General features: G+C 43.5%; 1 protein-coding gene across 2 annotated transcripts in view; it reads right to left on the bottom strand.

Moving 5' to 3' along the window:
* Positions 1-20,109, bottom strand: part of LOC138299630 (protein HEG homolog 1-like) — a 412,852-nt gene that overhangs the window by 196,484 nt on the left and 196,259 nt on the right. For both annotated transcript variants that reach the window (XM_069238061.1, XM_069238062.1), the window contains one exon: positions 8,004-8,062. In XM_069238061.1, the coding sequence (XP_069094162.1) occupies positions 8,004-8,062 (59 nt within the window). The remainder of the gene's footprint in view (positions 1-8,003; positions 8,063-20,109) is intronic.

The raw sequence follows: 20,109 nt of genomic DNA on the forward strand, positions 1-20,109 counted from the left end.
CCCTGTCCATACGTATACTAGACTAGTATTTAGGACGTTTTTGTTAGATGACATTGAATTATCCTGGAATATTTTCGCAGATCTGGCTACTTCCTTTTGAATGCTTATGGATGGATTTCAGGCATTCTCAATGCTACTTCTATCAATACTTTATGGAAATCACCGGGCAAAGGCATCAAGAGGTCCCAGTAAATAAGATTAAATGTATTAATTAAATGTACAAAGCTTCATTGTCACTCACTGTTGGCTGAATAATCAAGCATTTGCAATGCAACGGGTCTTGTCATTTGCTCGAGTTAGAGCTATAAGCGTTGTAAACTCCTAACCGGATGTTTCTTGCCACACAAATTAAGAGAAAAAAATGAAGCGTGATCACGCTATGTAAAATGCAGCATGATTGCACTGTAATTGAACACGGAAAAACAGAGCGCGATCGCGCTATGTAAACCCCAGCACGATCACGCTGCACGGAAAATAAAAGGATAAATTGGTCTGAAAACATGGAAGCTCATATGTTTTCAGTAGCTTACCGGTGCTGTGTAGGTAGGCTAAGCACCGGAAAAGGCATGACGTATGCATGCCTTTTTACGAATGAAAGTATTTTAAAAGCCAAGCCCCCGAACCAATGAAAGTGACTGGCGTGACCTGGGTGTGGTTAGAAGCCCAAAGAAAGATTACTGCAGGGGATGGAGTGCTTTGAGCTCGCCCCTAAAAAGCACTACACTTCAGTATAGTATGACACCCTCGGAGTGGTGTGTTAAGCATGAACTGAAAGCCCCATTTAGTAGGCCATCTCCAGATCCAAGAATCACTGCTTATATCAATCTTATCCTAAATGTGGCCAGGTGTCTTAAGCATTACTAAGGAGTCAATCAAGAGACTGGACCTGAAGAACTAAGTCATGACCGCTTCAAATGAGTTCTAGAACGAGTTCCCATAAGGACAGCAAGTTAATAGAGCCTACACAGCAATACATACAAGTGTTACACCTGTTTCTAAATGATCTGCATAAGGCAGTTGGCTGTAGAAGTACATACTTTATGCCGCCGCTGCTTGACCACTGGTGACTGATTGGACAATTAGAAAAAATTAGAAGCCCCAAAGTGAGTTTTCATATAGGTATGTGACCACATATATAGTTGGGTGTGCTGCAGTACTGCGCTCTGGGTGTCCCTGGAGGGGCTCAGCTCATTCGTTTCCCTCTAGGGCAGGTAATTAACAGATTCTACGATTAATAGCAGTACCTGAATCTCGATGGAAGATTCAGTAGGATAAAATAGATTAAATGTCTCACTACTGAGCCAGTAGGGACAGAGCTTCAGATAGGAGGGCGATAGAAGGAAAATAGAAATCTTTGCCAAGTGTGCATCTGACCTTCGGAAGCAAGGAATTGAGTAGCCTACAGAGAAATGCGGACGATTCGTGACAGGCTACATCTTCTTAAATGCTGGAAAGGGCAATGCTAAGTCACAAGTTAGTCATGCAGGGTTATCACTTGTCTGGCACTTTATTTGTGATTGTCTCCGGTCGTTTGATATGTGACTCTATCCCAATGTCTTTTTAAGTTCAACTGCCTATTACAAAATATTTCTCACAGGCCCATGCCTCTGAAATTCTAGCCAGAAACCTGGAAGGTGAATGATTATGTATAACTGACGTGTAACCCACTGTGCCTCTAGATCTGCGAACAAGGGTATGCCTACTTTAATTGGATGTCAATGGAGATACCTTTAACTGGTATTCCTCTATTGTTCCACCTCTTCATCTCAAATCTTCATTGGAAAACTAGCCTCAAATGTTATCACATCAGAAGTTTTCTGAATCAGAGCTACTGTGATTCTCCTTTTCAACCAGGAACAGACATGGTAGGAGACGATCAGGATGATGCATGTTCATCTTTAACTGTCCCTTGACAGCTGGGTTTGGGTCTCCTTAAGGTTCTTGGGCACCCACTTTCCAATGAAATACATTCCAATACAGGTCACTTCTATTAGCTGGGCACTCCAGTCCAGCTCTTCATGAACGCAGGCAGGGCTTCTTTTTGCCTTATCTCAAGGAACAGGGTGATTCTAGAAACATTCACAGACTTGGGGCCAATCTGGAGGCAAAGTGACAACCAAGCAGGACTTCCACTCCAGGATCTTTTTAAATTTACTTTCCTGAGGCTCTTGCATATGACTTTCTTGGTGACAAGCCAAATGTTTGAGTGTATTCAGGATGGGCAGGGGGGGAGGGGGTATTAGGTACAAAAAAGAGCATAGGACCACCAAATGCCTACCTATGGCACAATCCATCACCTCCCCTTGTACACTGATGCTGTGGTCTCCTCGCAAATCTGGTTGTTCTCAGCTGTGAATTTCGAATAGGAGAGGCACTAACTAAAGATCATAATGTTTGTTTAGTTACTCAATTTCACACAAAAATGTTCCCAAAGTGATATTCCAAATGAGACATAATTTCTTTATAATGAATCATAATCCAGGACATTCATCAAACTACCAGCAACAAGTTTTGCCCTTGTCAAGAAGAGCTTCTTTAAAGCTATTAGGTTGTAACAGCTTAATAACAGAATCTCAGATTTCTGTCCAAATGCACATCTTTTGTTGAGGAGTAAAATTAAGAGGCTTGTGTATCTGCAAAATTAAATGATGCCATCAGCATATACCATAGTTCAAGTTTGGGTAAAACCATTACCAACCCTCCTTCAGTGGCCAGGCCTGGCTTCATGGGAGGCTGCACTTTTCAAAATACCAAGTGCTACTTCAATCATGGAAGAGCATTGCTCCCAGTCTTTGTTATAAGTTTGAAGGCTCTCTACTGAAAACAATTTACACATTCTCGGTGGATGTGGAATGGACATATCTGGGAAGCTATTTCACAGGAGAATCTTGTTGTCATAAACAGGAATTGGGTGGGTAGGTGCCACTCCAAAAGCTGAAGCTTTGCTACACCAAAGGCATCTGATGGGCTAACTCCCCCACCCATCAGGTTCAGAAAAGTTTGAGAAGGGGGACAAGAATGTGCACCTGCAGGCTGCGTTGTTCAATTCTCTGGAATCATTTATTCTGCACTTGCCAGATAAAACCATACAAGTATACATGATATCGTCATACATGATTCAGACATGATGAGCTGCAAGCAAACCTACTATGAGAGATTTGTAAGATCATTTTCTAAGTGTAGTCAGCAGACTCCTCCCCCACCCAACTGGGTACAGGTAAAGCATTTGTGCCCGTGTTAGCACGTCATACCTTAATAAGTAAACTTACAAGGGGACGCGAATAGGTTGATAATCCTTTTGGCTAGCAATTAAGATGTTCTTACCATAGATCCAGTACATAATCAATAATCAATACTGTAGGAGGCTCGCCTGGTTTATAGTGGGCACCAATGGTACTTGCACCTTTTGCCAGGTCCAGTTATCCCTTACTAGTAGAGTGTAGTAGTGTTCTAGCAGCTTAGGCTGATAGAGGTAGCTATAGCAGAGCAGCCAAGGCTGAACTAAGAGACATGCAAAGCTTATGCAATACCACTTATATCATATAGGTACTATATCATAAGAAAGACAATACTCAGTGTTACTAAAAATAAAGGTACTTTATTTTACTGACAATGTGCCAAATATATCTCAGAAGATATACTCCCTTAGGAGGTAAGTAACATACACAAAATATACACAACAAACCAAATCAAGTAAGTAAAACAGTCAGAAAGTAGTGCAAACACTGTAGAACACAATAGGATGCAATAGGCCTAGGGGCAACACAAACAATTTACTAAGAAAGTAGAATGCAAACCACAAATGGACCCCTACTGCTATTTCCCCAAAAATACGCTAAAGTCGTGATAAAGGATTTTGCAAAGACCACAACAGACTGCAAAGCATTGAAGACGGATTCCTGGACCTGAGGACCTGCAAAGGAAGGAGACCAAGTCCAAGAGTCGCGAAAGTGTCCGGGGGGGGGGGGGCAGGAGCCCACTAAACCCCGGACGAAGGTGCAAAATGGCTGACTCTGGTTGGAAGAAGCTGAGGATTCTGCAACAACGAAAGGAGGTAGGAAGTTCTTCTTCATGCAGAAGATGTCCTACCATGTGCTGGAGGATGCAGAGTTGTTTCCTTGGCAAAATACTGCAAACAAGCCTTGCTAGCTGCAAGTGTCGTAGTTGGAGAAAAAGGGTGCTGCCCGGGCCTAGGGAGGACCAGGATGTCGCCACTTGGGAGAGGAGACAGAGGGGGCCCTCAGCAATGTAGAGAGCCCACGCACAAGCAGGAAGCACCCACAGAAGTCCTCGAACGCTACTTCAAGAAGTGTGAACACAGCAGTCGTCTCAACACTGCAAAATGAGGTCCCACGACACGGGAGGTCAACTCAGGGAGCTGAGCATCGCTAGACAGAGAGCTGGGGACCTAGGCTCAGCTGTGCATGCAGGATTTCTTGGAAATGTGCACAGAAGCCCTTGTAGTTGCAGTTCACATGGTGCACAGGATTACTGTTTGAAGAGGGAAGGCAAGGACTTACCTCCTCCAAATTTGGACAGTTGGACCACTGGACAGTCTGGGTCACTTGGGTCCACCACCTGTGTTCCAGGGGCCATGCTCATCAGGATGAGAGGGGTCCCAGAGTACTGGTGAAGCTGAAAATTGGTGCTTGCTGAAGCAGGGAGAAGATTCCGTCGACCCACAGGAGATTTCTTTGTGGCTTCCAGTGCAGGGTGAAGGCAGGCAGCCCCCAGGGCATGCATCACCAGGAAACAGTTGAGAAAGCCAGCAGGATTAGGCACTACAATGTCGCTGGTAGTCTTCTGGCTACTTTGTTGCAGTTTTGCAGGCGTCCTGGAGCAGTCAGCAGTCGATCCTTGGCAGAAGTTGAAGAGAGAAGTACAGAGGAGTCCTGCTGGATTCTTGCAAGTCATTATCTGAGGAAAAGTCCACTGGAGAGACCCTGAATAGCCCTCTGAGGAGGATTGGCCACCTAGTCAGGTAAGCACTTATCAGGAGAGGTCCCTGATGTCTCCTGTTGGCACTGGCCACTCAGAGGCCTCCAGAGTGCCCTCACACCTTTGGAAACAAGATGGCAGAGGTCTGGGACACACTGGAGAAGCTCTTTGCACCACCCCTGGGGTGGTGATGGACATGGGAGTGGTCACTCCCCTTTCCTTTATCCAGTTTCACGCCAGAGCAGGGACTGGGGGTTCCCTAAACCGGTATAGACTGGCTTATGCAAGGAGGGCACCTTCTGTACCCTTCAAAAGAATTTCCAGAGGCTGGAAGAGGCTACCCCTCCCCAACCATGAACACATATTTCCAAAGAGAGAGGGTGTAACACCCTGCTCTCAGAGGAAATGCTTTGTTCTGCCTTCCTGGGACTGAGCTGCCCAGGCTACCCCTGTCTTTAGGGTAGCAGCAGTGGTAGCTGCAGAGAAAACCCCAGAGAGCAGGGTTGGCAGTACCCGGGGGTCATAGTGGAGCCCCCAGGATGCATGGAATTGGCTCCCCAATACCAGATTTGGAATGGTGGGACAATTCCATGATCTTAGACATGTTACATGGCCATATTCGGAGTTACCATTGTGAAGCTACATATAGGTATTGACCTATATGTAGTGCATGCGTGTAATGGTGTCCCCGCACTCACAACGTCCAGGGAAATGGCCCTGAACTTTGTGGGGGCACCTTTGCTAGTGCAAGGGTGCCCTCACACTTAGTAACTTTGCACCTAACCTTCAGGAAGTGAAGGTTAGACATATAGTTGACTTATAAGTTACTTAAGTGCAGTGAAAATGGCTGTGAAATAACATGTGCGTTATTTCACTCAGGCTGCAATGGCAGTCCTGTGTAAAGGTTTGTCTGAACTCCCTATAGGTGGCAAAGGAAATGCTGCAGCCCATAGGGATCTCCTGGAACCCCAATACCATGGGTATCTAGGTACCATACACTAGGGAATTATAAGGGTGTTCTAGTGTGCCAATTGAAATTGGTAAAAGTGCTCACTAGCCTATAGTGACAATTGTAAAGGCAGAGAGAGCATAAGCACTGAGGTTCTGATTAGCAGAGCCTCAGTGAGACAGTTAGTCACTACACAGGTATACACATTCAGGCCACAAACTATGAGCACTGGGGTCCTGGCTAGCAGGATCCCAGTGAGACAGGCCAAAACAAACTGACATACATGTAAAAATGGGGGTAACCTGCCAGGCAAGCTGGTACTTTCCTACAAATACACAATAACCAATAATCATAAGTAATCAATAAATCAATAATCAATGGAGTCAGTAATTGCCATGCACCATGACCTTTCAATCATGAATAATCGCAACTTTAGTAAAAGTTTAGAATGTTTATTTCCCCATATTAACAATGCTAAGGTCATGTAAATTAAGCTTAAAATCAATGAAACACATACAGAAATAACACTGGTTGTCCGAAGCGGCGGAAGAAACACATTCTAATCAAAGCTTAAACTACAACACATTCTAAGGTTATGGTACAAATCAATAGCAAAGTCAACTGTGTCAATGTGATAACAAACATGGAGTTTAGCGGAGAAATTCACCAAGCATTAGTCCCTGTTATCATAAGTCTTTGATGAGAATCCTCAACTAAAACATCAGATTAGCATCAGCATGTTGGGCTTCATGCAAAACACTTTAGTAACACAAATTTGGAAAAACATCTAACTATGGCTCTATCAAAACAGCGCAGTTGGTACCTAGAAAGAAAAAGCAAATATGCATAACTGTCACATTTTAGGATATACCTATCATCAGGGTGGATCAGCAAAGCAGAATCGGTCTTCGTCCTCAAGCTATCAGTCAGTCAGCATTCATCAGGAATCAGCATCAGAATTTTTGAAAGGGCAAAGTCTTTAGCATTAAAGTTAAGCACGTCTCTAGTCAAGGCACATTAGAAAGTAATAACCTCTTGGTCAGAAAAATGGGTGAAATGACTGCATGAAGGCAAGGGCAGAATGTCTATCTTCTCTCTTTGCGCTGTTGATAAGTCAAAACTGTTAAAGCTATCCCCTAAATCCCTATTGGTCAGTTAATCGTATGTTCACACTCTGTCCAATAAAACAAAAATCTCAAATCTATGAATTCTAATATTACTCCATTCTCATATTGGTGATTGGTTTGTCTTACGATGGCCTCATCATCCGGCTTGTCAGGTAATAATATTGTGCAGCTTCTACTCTAGGCAGTATCTTCATTGTTCTTGTCCTGGGAAAGTCAGTCTTACACACATTACACATAAAATGTTGCATTAGCAAGAACATTAGCAGTCAGCTCTCACTAAAAGCTTCCGTTATGAGCACATTTAAACAATACAATAGAAATTCACAGTTTTATTCACTTGGTCAGTTATTTAATTAAACGTTAAGAAATACAGCTAACAAATAAGGCCAAGACACTTGCTAAGTTAATGCCTACAATTAATAAAGCTAAAGCTTACTGTATAACCCTTAATATGACATATTACTGCATTAGTCTAACATATAATCAACATTTCATATTATTTGATCATTGATTAGTATATTTCGTTAACATTGGTGGCCATTCTTCATAATCATATTTTCAAATGCATGCATTATTTTTCTACGTTATTATATTTTCTACATAACTTATTATTCAAAATACATAAACTCTCATTAATAATTTTAAAGGCACCTGCGCTAGCACCCGTGACTGGAATATCCACTGTCAGTTCTACATCAAGTAGTTCAGAGGGCAGTAGCTGCACTCACAAACGTTAGGGTGACCAAAGGCGTGGCGACTCAGCTTTACAAAGCAAGGCAGGGGCCGTTGTCCCAACAATTGTCCAACATTTCTGTAATTTTTTCAAAACAATATCTTATAATAAAGCTTAAATAATTTCGCCTGAAAAAGGTGGGGTGAGGTAGCATTTGAAACAGCCAACGTAGTTGAAAAATGAAAGGACGGGTGCACATAACCCAAGGACACTGTTTAGAAAGACAGTTTTATGAGAAATAATTTTGTTTACTTACGTTAACTTTGTTACAGTTGACTTTATGTAGCCATTTTCATTCTCCAGAATATGTTTCAACTAAAAAGATTAGAAAACAAAGAGTTGCCGGTATAAAATCAAATAAGTGATAGCTTCTATATTTAGTAAAAAACATAAAACCTAACATAACTATCTGCCTGACTATTTGTGACGGGCTTATCAGCCTGCGTTGTGCAGCAGCAGTTATTAGTCAGAGTTTTTTACAAGCAAACATAGTGTCTCCACCCTGCATTTTGTGATGGCTAACCACACCTTTGATTATAAATAACCCAATGAGTCATGGCACTAACATAGAATACAAGGTATATTAATCCACAAAATAAAGTGAATCCATCTGGATGTATTCAGAATACACCGCCCAATACAAAATCAATACATAAGGTCCAGGAACCAGATTGATAAATGCAAAGGATGGGGCGCCTTGAACAATGCCCAATTCTGAGTCATATCTTCATTAAGATGCGCACACATATCCATTGTTTGGTCAGGTCTTTAAATCTGGAATGAAGATTAATCTGCAGCTGGAGGAATGTCTGAGGTGCGGCACCACTATAAAGGATGAGTAATCCGCATGTCCAAAGTGACTGGTTGGCGAACTGCTCCTCGCTAGCCCAGTTTTTATGCTCACTATCCCGTTACGACATCTGAGCGACAACGGTGAGAGGGATATCTAGGTATTTTATGATGATGGTGGGTGAAGGTGGGTGTAGTGCTTCTTCACTGGCTTGTAGGTAAAGGACACTCTTAAGAAGTGGCAGTGCTATCTGCTGTTCCCCCTGCTAAGCAGACGTGTCTATATGTTGTTGAAATGCCTCTAGATAACGAAAATGTCCCAGAGCATGATAAGCTTTACGTGCATCAAAACTACTTTACACCCTTCTACATGGAGTCGACTGTAAACATAACACTCTCCCAGAAGCCGCTTATTTTATTTAGTTCTAAGCTTCCATTAGTTCTTACTACTAACAACAGAGGTATTGCCATCCTCATCTGCCTCTTGCTCACCTGAATGAGACCGCATTCCCGCCCATCTAGGTAACAACTACTGCTCTTAGTCCCCTCACTTCCACCCTGGCCAGTAGTGACAAAACATCCTTAGCCTACAGGTGCCAAGTCCACCATAAGGGCCATTCGAACACCTATCAAGAAAACAGTTTTAGACCATGCCAACTAGTAACCTGGAGATGGCCTTGCCAGGCAAGTAAAGGCCCTAGAAGCTGGCTGTTGCACAAAACCAAGCCATAAATGGAAATTTACAACACCATCAATACATTAGTAGGCATTCAGAGTTAGACAAACATCACTAAATGTGCCACAGTTGTCTGAAATTATATCCTAAAACATTAACGAGTCCTCACTGACACTGCTGACCTAGTTGAAATTGACAAACACAAATGATGGACAGAATGTGAAACCAATCAAACATTCTTCCCCAGTCACAGATCTGGGTTTAAGAAATCAATTATTTTGCTCACCACGCCACCCCAGTTTGGACGCAGCCAAAATTCAAATTAGGCTTGACCCTGTTCCCCATGGGAAGAGCCCAGCCCGAACTGCCAGGCTAGGTCCTCCCTGGACCTGCTCCTTCCTTTGACACCGTAGTCAAGCATCCTGTGACCGGTTTCAGGGTATTACCCTTCGTCAGCCTACTTGAAATTGCCAGCAGCATTCAACACATTCCCACAAAATCACCCTCTTGGGTCAGTGAGAGAAGCTGCAGAACCAGTAGTGCAGTTGTCAATAACCTTCTTGTAAGATTTGCTCTGTGGGTTTGAGATGAATAGAGACTACTGGGCATTATGCCCTATAAACCTGGCATGTCATGGAAATCTTACAGAAATGTGGTCATATGGGGGAAACTTTGGTTATTCTCAGCAGTGCTTTTATGCCCTAGAATTTGCTTCCTTTTTTGCTACAACCTAGTCATTGGAACAAATGTGTCAAAAATAGAAACACTAGGTTTCTATTTTATTATGATATGTGTGAGAAATAAGGGGTATTAGATGAGGTGGTGAGTAGCAGCCCAAAATATCACCCACAATGTGGGTCAAGGTGAACCACTAAAGTCACAAATTAAACCTCATCGCCCTATCAGCTATGGCACAGAAGGGACAGGCTTAACATAGCAAAGCATTTATTCAGTACAAAAACAATAATTAAGTTGAAACACAACACAAGAAAAAACCTGAACCAATCAAAGAAATAGAATACATTTTAGTAAATAAAATGACATCAAAACAACAAAAATCCAATCAGTAGGACCGCAGTAGTGAATCTGACAGGGACAAGTGTAAGGTTTAAGGCAGGCCACAATGCAGTGCATTTCAGATACAGGGACCAGGTTCTTCTTGGTAGAAAGTTTTACCTTCGATCTCTGGAATGCAAGTCAAAAGTCATGAGAAGGGGTAAGGCAGCAGACTGTGGCCGGTGATGGCTCCACCGCGCTGGATAGCTACTGGATGAGGTCTCGGTGAAGCTGCTGCCTTTAGGTGTGAAAGCTCAGAGCAGGAGAAGTTTGAATTTCGCATCTAGAGAAGGTTCCTCAACAATCGGGTACTATTTGCGCATCCACCCAGTGAGGATTTTGGCCTTCTGAGGACTTAATTACTTTTTAGAGCTCAGATTCTTCCAGTGCAGTAAGGCTGCAGGCTCAAACCAAAGAGGGTGCCACAAGGCAGAACACCTTCTCCGCGAGGTTCCGGTGGATTGGATCCACTGCTGCAGAGAAGAAAGTAGCGTGAGGGACCTGAATCTTTAACGCAGTGACAATGCACATTCATTGGCTTGGAATGGCAGATTCGTTCCGGTTTCCGCCGGTCCTCAGAGCAAAAAGTTGGCAGAAAGTTTCCAAATCCCCAGTTTCAGAAATCTTTAGGAGGAGTACACTTTGACACCAGCCAAGGGTCCACAACTTATGGACAGCACGTGGGTGTCAAGATTTACTACAGCAGAGGCCTGAAGCGTGGTACAGGGCAGATCCATTTGGGACTGGTCTGAAGGAAATGCAGGAAAATGCCCATTGGAGCTTGCTGTGTCCATGTAGCTCAAACAGGTGGTCAGCTGTATGAACCTTGCAGTCCACTTCTTTGTACTGGGCACAAGAGGGAAAGCAGGTCCAGTCTTCAGGGCCCCTCCTAGGTCACAGACAGCAGGTCCAGTCCTCTTTTGTTCTTCCATATGTCCAGCAGTGATCTGAGGAGGGTACTGGGGATGCCACGTTCATGTCCATTACCAGCCTGTGTGCAGGGTGTGGGGGGACTACTGACCACTCCCTAACCAATAGAGTAAAACTTCTGAGGGGTGACCCCACCCACTTTTTTAACACTTTCTGTGTGTTTTACAGGAAAAATTCAACAGCGTCCTTCTCTGCCCAACACTAAATGGCAGAGCATTTCTTCTTCTGTGCAGCGCTCATTTGCCTACCCTAGAGGAGTGACCACAGAAATGAGCAACCCCTCCTCTGTGGTCACTCAAAACCAGTTATGGGAGCAGCTCTTCTCCCAGTGGGCCTTGTGCCTCACTGACTAGGGTGTCAAAGGAAGGAGCAGGCCCAGTAGTTAGCTATAGCTGCCTGTAACAGGGTCCCTGAAGTTAATTAAGTTTAAGGTCACAAATCAGATGGCCAGCCTGACAGAGAAACAGAACATCTTCTACCCAAGGTCTTTGTCTCAGCGCTGGGAGAAATTTCACACCTTATCAAGGGGACAGTTCAAAGGTCTTGCAAAGGATCTTTTCTAAAATATTTATTGCAAACCCAAATTTACCAATAAATCAGGTTTGTAATAAATATTTTAAAAAGTCTAAGAATGAACTCTGTAACTGTTTCCTAACCATAAATATGAATATCAAATTTAATATAGTATTTTAATGCTTTACTATGGGACAGCTTACCATAGTATAGTGAAAATAGCCTTTTGGGCCCTTTTAACTGTAAGGATCTCTACCATTAAATATTTACATGGTCTGCTCTTAAGTACCATACACCCAGGTCTCATGGACTGTAAGGCCTACTTAGGGGTAATTTATTAATATTTAGCAGGAGGGTTTAGGCCTGTCATAAGGGGTTATCTTGGCAGGTCAAATTTGCAGGTAAACACTGCACAGCCAGGCTACTGGTAGCAGGCCTGCAGTCATGTTTACATTGTCACTGTAATGGGTGACACCATGGGTGCTGCAGTCCACATGTGAAATTTAACTTACAGGCCCTGAGTAGACCTTTTTACCACATTCTAGGGAATTATAAGTACATTAAATATGTCAAACATGAGTACACCAATTTTGTTGAAAGGATGAACACAAGCCACTGATTAAGAGGGGTGAAATGCACAGAGTTATATAGCCAGTAACAATAGAGTTCAGCAAATAGGCCCAAAAAAAATCAAGGGGACCACGCAGAAAGGGCAGATTTCAAAAATATGTCTATATTCTTATCTAGGTTGTTGGTAGCCCTGGATGCAAGGTGAGATACTATTGGGTATGGGAGGCCATCTCACTGAATTGATTGCAGCAACAATCCAAAAACCACCACTAAGACCAGAACAGATATCCTATCCAAATCCAAAATGTAATTTTAGAGCTCTAACACTAGCTCACTCAAACATTTAGTGGAAAGTGCAACCAAAAAGATGTCCCAAATTTGAGAAGCTGGGAATCGGAATCTAATGATCAATGATGAATTTAAATGTAGAGATATCTGAATGGATCAGGCTATGAGGCCAGGGAAAGCTGTTTCAGAATCAGGCAAACCTGTTGCTGTGCAACTGTATATCAGAACAGGACCTGCAATGAGGCAAACACCTGTGAGTCTTTTCAGTCAACTGGGCTACCCTTTTAGAGCTTCTGGTCAAGGACTTCAGAAACGTGGTCCAGCTTCTCTTCTTCCAAGAGAAGGCATATTAACAGTGATTCTACTGGAATCTAGGACTGGTTCTGAACTGCTGGAAGAACACAACACTTCCACACAGTTTGATGGATCTGACCAATTTACCCCTGGATCACATCCATTACATACCTGGAGACTCTGAATTGCAATCCAGAACTGATGTGCCATTCACCTCCAGAAAACAGCACAGTGAGCACAGACCAGTCACATTGAGGATGCATCACTGAAAGCCATGCCTCAGCAGAGCACTGGGATACTGACCACAAATAGTTTACTAGTGGAACAAGCAAGCAGAAGCAAGAGCTATTCAGCTTGTACAATGTTCAAGAACAAACTGGGACTACACATGAAGTGACACCTGATATGGGAACAAAATCTGATTCCTCCCAGACATTGTGAGCTTTTCTTCTTTGTGATGCACCACTTTGTTTCCTGACTTGTTCACTGGATCATCTGCATCAGAGTGATTGTTTGCTAAATTTCCAATATGCTCCTTTGGATTACAAAAGCTACTGGCACAGCAAACCCCAAAACATATCATCACTCTGACCTACTGTAGCTCTCTGACTTGTATTTTCACCACAACCAATGTCTGCAGACAATAACTAGCAAGCAGTGTCATGTAGGGGCACAACTATTTGGAAAGTGTACCATTGTTTAAACTTCAAACACATACTCTATCAGATGAATTTAAGGTTTTTCTATTCCACTCAGGTTCTTTCCCTTCTCCTCTTCACTCTTAGGTTTTGTCTCACTCTGGCTCAATCTTAGTTATTGTTTCACTCCACCCCGACACCCCCCACAGTTAGGTCAGTTCCTGCGTAGTTAATAACATACCAGACTGCCTTTTTGTTTCCTTAATAGTTTGCCCTAAAGCATTTATTAAAGGTAATCCTATCTCCTCTGTTTCCCCAAATGACTGAGCCTCAGTTTAGAGTGCCTTCATATTTCTCATCTCATTTCCTGTAGTGAAGCTAATTACCCTGCTTTGAACTGTTCCCTGTTCTGTGTTATCCTTGATCATATGTGACCATATATGGTACCTTAAATTGAGCAGATTTATGGACACTGGAGGAACACAAAAACACCTAGGTCTTTTTAATCTGCTCATTTCCAGGAACATCAACATGTAACATGGCCTCCTGGGGATCTAGTAATGAAGTTGTACCATGTTTTATAGATCCTGGTTGAATTGAGCACTGACACAGTGGGTTTACCTAGGGGCACTAAAGAAATGTACTAGTGTTTCTGAGCTATAAATCATGAGCAAAATTACCCTTCAGAGTGACAGCTTGAATCACCTCTGAGTCTCACTGCAACACTCTCTTCACCACGTTTGCTAAGTCCGAGAGTAAGCATCTCACCAGAATTGTAATGGGCACGCCCAATCCTAAACACCCATTTCCAAAATACTACGACTACTCTGTCTTTTGTCTCATGACATGATATCATGTTAAATATAAATAGAGAAGGGCAGGACAGTTATACTTCTTTTATGGATAATAGGCCACACACCAAAAACCATCAGAGGCTCATTCAGTGTTAAATAGTTGTATTTCCAACAGCAGCCTCTGCTGGTTCCTCCAGTGGAAACAGATTCCCTACCACCCATCTGCAGGCAAGAAGGACTACTTAGGTCAACCCCTATGACATCAGATTTTTCAAGCCTGGGACTGCCAGGTGTGCCAGCATAAAAAATACACACATGTCCCTCTCATGCTGTGATAGACCTTTTAGGGCGCCAAGCACATTGCTCTCTCTTCTTTACTTATTTCATTTATTTATTTAAAGCTCAAACATGGCCCTTGGGTATCAGAGTGCTGTACATAAGCAAAAACAAAAGCCTAACCCATTACATTACATATAATCTCAAAATAACCATACCTCAGTAATAAACCACTACACGGTTCCTCTGTGGTCATTCTTTTGGAGGTCAATGGCAATCCATGTGAGGTAACCACATAATCATCGTTCATGGTCATTCTACTGGGTTTGGGGGGAAGCTCTTGCTAGTCTTGTACTCTAAATTCATTTGAGAGGGTTGCCCCAGAAATCAGGGTGTCCAGGGTCACCTCTAGTTCCTATCACTATGATAGGAATTTGCTTATTAGAATCCTTTTAACCTCTTTTGTGAAAATGGAGGTTGATGGGTTCAACCAAATTTCTGGAAGGAGCGAGTTCCATATCCTCAGGGTGGATTCTTAGAAAGCGCATTTGTAGGTTTTTTGTTTCCTAAGTCTGGGAGGGTCCAGCTGGAGGGTTTCACACTCTTAAGCGAGTGGCTGCCACCTGATATTTGGATATTGTTTGCTGGGTACCTGGGCGTGTCATAGTGCATGGATTTGTGTGCTAGGCAAGCGATTTTCAGTTGGGTTTTAGCTTCGATTGCAAGCCAGTTGCAAGACTTTAGAGAAGGTGTAATGTAGTCTTGGGCCTGTTATCAGTCTCATTGCAACATTGAGGGCCATTTTGAGTGGTTCTGTTCTTGACTTATGAAGTCGAGTTAAGTTCAGACAGCCATATTCTAGTCTGGAGACGACTAGGGATTGTACTGCTAGCTTGAAGTCTGGTGGTGGGATGAAAGTTTTTTACCTTCTTCAGGCAGCAGAGTTGGAAGAAGCATTGCTTTTGGCTCCACTGACATACGATTGCATGTTGATGTTTTTATCAAGGGATTTAGTTGATTGTATGATGACGGTGTACAGATGAGGGTATCTAGGTGGTTGAACCATAGTTCGATGGCTGCTGTGTGTCATTTTCATCATTTCAGTGTGGATTAACATCTCTAAAAAGATGGCTTAGGTGTGTAGTATGGAGTGCACTGTAATTATTTCCATAATTTCTTCAATGAAGGATGGTAAATGGGGTGCAGTTTAGCTAGTGATCTGCCTGCTGTCATGATTTCTCCTCCCATGTATTCACACGATGTGAGACTGTCTACTGGGAAGGTACTGATTATAGGGAGCTTTTAGGAATGTCTTGTGATCCCTACTTCCTAATGCTGCAGACGATCAAGACGTATATTGGTGTACGTCCAGATTACTAGGATTTCTAGCAGGGCTGTGGAAGATTGATTTAGCTATGCTTCAGTCAGAAATAGAATGTCCAAGTCATGGTGAAGGATTGTTTCAGTGATGTCTGTGGCATGTTTGACCACCGACCTATAGTTGTTTAACATGCAATTCGGTATTGACCTTGTAAGGTTCGCTGTCTCATGGTCTGCGATAAGCAGAATCGAAATCATGTTTTCATAGTTTGCACGCTGCCCTCTTTCGTGTGACCTATGTGTTTTTGTGATCCCAACGGTCAGTATGTTGTACGTTGACAATGTGGAGGACTGTGAGTTGTCCATCATTGATAATTGACTTTGTGATTTCTTTGGATGATAGGTCTTTTTGGTGCAAGCAATGGTTATGTTGGGGCGCTAGGGTAAGTGGGGGAGTGACTCTTGGCATTTGTTGATAACACATGCTGTGTGCAAGTTTTAATATCCCAGATTGCTAGTAAGGGCACAATGATGTTCGTATTAATGGTCTTTAGCGCCCCACTAGGCTTTTTTTGTTATAGGCCCTGGCTTAATTAAATGGGGTTCCAATGTGTAGTCAAGATGTTTCTGCAGTTAAGAACATTTCCTGGGGATTCCCAGACAAGTTATTCTCTCTGCCGTTCTCCCTGAATGCCTGATCTGGGTGAGAGAGCATTGGACCTTTTGTTGCCTGAGGTCTGTGTTCACTGATTCAAGAGTGTCATTTCGTGCCCATGCTGAGCAGAGACATGTCCAAGGTTGAGGATATTCTCTGGGGGGTCTCACCAGGAAGTTGTTCTCTCCATCAGTCAGTCTGAGGGACTGACCTGGGAGTAGGACCGTTGGATCTTCTGTTGCCTTCATTGGGAAGTCTTTCTTGGGAAGATGTCATTTTGGGGTGTGAGCCAGTGACTGTCTTCATCCAGAGGGGTATTAAGTTGGACTCTTTTCCTTCGCCCTGAATAGACAAACAGATGTGTTTATGGTTAAAGTTGCATCAGGTCTCTGATTATCGCCCTTGGATGGTGTCGCCATGTGGAGGGCTGGGTGGTAATGGCTGTACATAAACCTGGGACTTGCGGGGGCATGTCTGGTTCCTGTCATCATTGTGATTATGTCATTTGAGGTAGGGGTAGTGAGGTTGGTTTGATCGATATTAGGTTCCTTTAGGCAATGGTCTGGTGGGTTGCAGTTCCAGTGAAGTTGTAGGGGGACAGGCATGGTGTGGGGAATGCAACAGAGTTCTGCTGATGTTGTGTGGGCTCTTAGTTTTTTGAACAAGTAAAAGCTTTCCATATTTGGAACCATGGTTTGCAACAATATGTTATCATTCCTGTAGATTGAATTATTACTTCCAGATTAAAGAAGGTGGAGTACGAGATAGAGATTTTGACACCATGGCGTATTTTAGTGGATCTCCATAAGGGTGTTCAGCGACCCTCTCCATCCTGCTGAATAGCACATAAAGAAGGTGAGGTCCAATTTTAAGGCTCCTTTTTTCATTCAAAAATAGGTGTCGAATATGAGTGTTTCTGGGAGGTTTTTTAGGAGTCTTGAATTTTTTTGCTGCATTCTAAGAGGGGTTAGGTGGGTACTTTAGTTGGAAGGGTTTGGGGCAGGATTTTGGGGTAAAGTGGTCCTGTTCAGCCATCTTAATGGCTGATGTGCATGTCTTCGGAGACAGTTGACTAATTAAACCTCATTTTTGCGGTACCCCTCAAGTTGGTGTAGTTACTAACAGGAAATTATAAAACATCTCTCATTTAATCCTTAGTACGGTCTCCTTCTAGTGTTGCCTAATCCTCTGTTCACAGACTAACGTTTAACCCATTCTCACATGTGGGTGTGTCAATTCTACATTGCGTCTACATTCTCCTTATGAAGGAAGCGTCTCTCTGCTTTTGTGCAGGCTCTCTATTCCCGTATTGCGTGAGAAAGTTTTGAGACCGCAGGTGTTTTAGGGCGGTGAGTTAGATTCCCAAGCCCATTTTATCTAGACCAGTCTGAACTCTAAGGGCACCATGTCTGTTTACAGACTTAATAGGTCTTCATATTTGATCAGTAAAAGATCTGAATTCGTTCTGCCCGACTAGGAAGAAAGAGTGTCTGATACTGTTTAAAGTACCATCAGTATGTTGCTCTCCTTAGGTCTCTGCCTGCCAGTCTTGTTCTCTCTGTAGATCAGATATTTAAAAGCCTGCCACAGTTTCCAGAGCCAGGAGTCTAGTTATTGAGTTTCAGCATAGTTCTACAGCATAGTTTCCCACTCCTTACAGACTGAAAGACCTTTTCTCTTTTCTCTTTGTCAGGGTGGGGGGGTGAAGGCCATTTTCTGCAGAGCTTTTTCTCTTTGCATCACGCGGTGCTGTCCTGTGGGCTTGTGCTAAGTGAGATACGGCTGAAGGAGGTGGCAGCCGCCTGTTAGTGATTGGCTTCGCAAAAATTCCACTAAGCCTGGTTGTGAGTTGTTCTCATTTCTGCACTTCACTGTCATTGTTTATTTCTAATTCAAGTGCGAGATCCATTGCTGCTACAGTGACAAGATCTATGTTTGATTGCCCACAGTTGACTCGTTTGCAGTTTGTGGTGAGAGTGGTCATTTGTGCAATATTTGTTTTCTCCATTTTGGTTATCCCCAGGGTGATTGATAGATCCTGTGGGCAATGGTCACTCTCACTTCTGTTGCCTAGACGATAGGAGGCTATTTGTTTGAATAGTGGAAAGGTGACAAACGTGTAGTCAATTGTGGTGGAGGATGTGGTAGAAAAGTATGAAGCTGCTGGACGCGAAACCTCAGTAAATTTGGCGCTCAGGGCTCTTAGCTGTAACAATTCTGAGCCATTAAGCAAAGTCCTGCTGGTCTTTGTGCAACGGCCATGTTTGTTGGCCCCGTATGTAGGAAGGTCCCAAGCACTGGACAGGGCAATGGAAGTTGCATCTGTTGAGGATCCTAGTAGATGTAAGTTGAAATCACCAGAGACAATGATGTTGGCTGTGTCGGCTATGCCGCCGCTACTTATATAGTTCTTGAGTAAAGCCACTAGGTTGTTAATGTCACTGAGTTTATGTTTGGGGTGTAGATAGGTGTTTACAAGAACTATCTCTGCTGTGGGGGCACTCGCTGTGGACGGCATTGTCACAATATTGATAGAGGAGCAGGTGGAGTGCAAAGGGGTTACTCTGACCGACAGTGCTAAAGAGACGTAAGTGGCCACGCCACCTTGCGGATGACCATACTTCGTCTTCCTGGTTGCTGGGGTGATAACACACATGTAGCCCTGCAAGTGGAATGGTTCATCCAGCCATGTTTCTTGCATTATTATAATGTCAAGAGTGCTGATGTAATGGATGAAGTCAGGGTCCAAAGCTTTAAAAAGGAGGCCGTTTACATTCCAAGAACACAGGCATAGGGTCTCCTTTGACAATGTGGGGACCCATTTTTTGTCTGAGGATTGTCACTCGTGCCTGTTGCAGTTGTTGATTGTTTTTGAAAACCACCTTAGGTCATTGTTGTTTAAAGAGAAATTGGCTGAAGTGAAGAGTTTTTTGGGCCGAGAGTCACCCCTAGCAGTAGTGGAGGAACTTGAGGAAACAGGAGAGCAACCCTGGGCGCTCCTAAGTATGGAGCAGGTTTCTCTGCACAGGGAGTCTGATTCAGAGACAGGACCCAGTGTTAGTAAGGGGGTTGGGTAACCAACCTCACAGTGCGTGCTAATACTAATACCCCAGTGTTCAAAGGCTGTGCTTTCTCCTAAGATTGTTTGGGTGATTAGTCTTGTCTTCCATGTGGCCTTTGTGGATTTAGGGGCAGTAGCGTTAGTTGGGTGGAGAAATTCTACTGCTAGGAGATCAGTTGTGTTCAGGCCATTTGTAGAGGGAATACGTGAAAGAAGACAAAGAATATTCCCCCTGTTCAAGAACTCACCAGCCCCCCTAGATTTATAGTGAGGATGAAAAATTAGTGAGTTGGTGGTTGAGGGATCCGGTCGAGTTTCGGGTTTCAGAGGCTGTTGCAGAGGGTTTCCTGGGGGGAACCTCCTCCCAGATTCCAGCAGTTTTTTGACCTGTTGGTTGGTGAGTTCCCCACTTGTGCATGATGTGTGGGGCTGGAAGGTAAAATGATTGCTCCCAGGTCCTGTGGAGGAGGGGCCATTCGCTGGGCCGGGGTGGGAGTGGGGG

The sequence above is a fragment of the Pleurodeles waltl genome, chromosome 6 (assembly GCF_031143425.1).
Source record: "Pleurodeles waltl isolate 20211129_DDA chromosome 6, aPleWal1.hap1.20221129, whole genome shotgun sequence".
NCBI lineage: Eukaryota > Metazoa > Chordata > Amphibia > Caudata > Salamandridae > Pleurodeles > Pleurodeles waltl.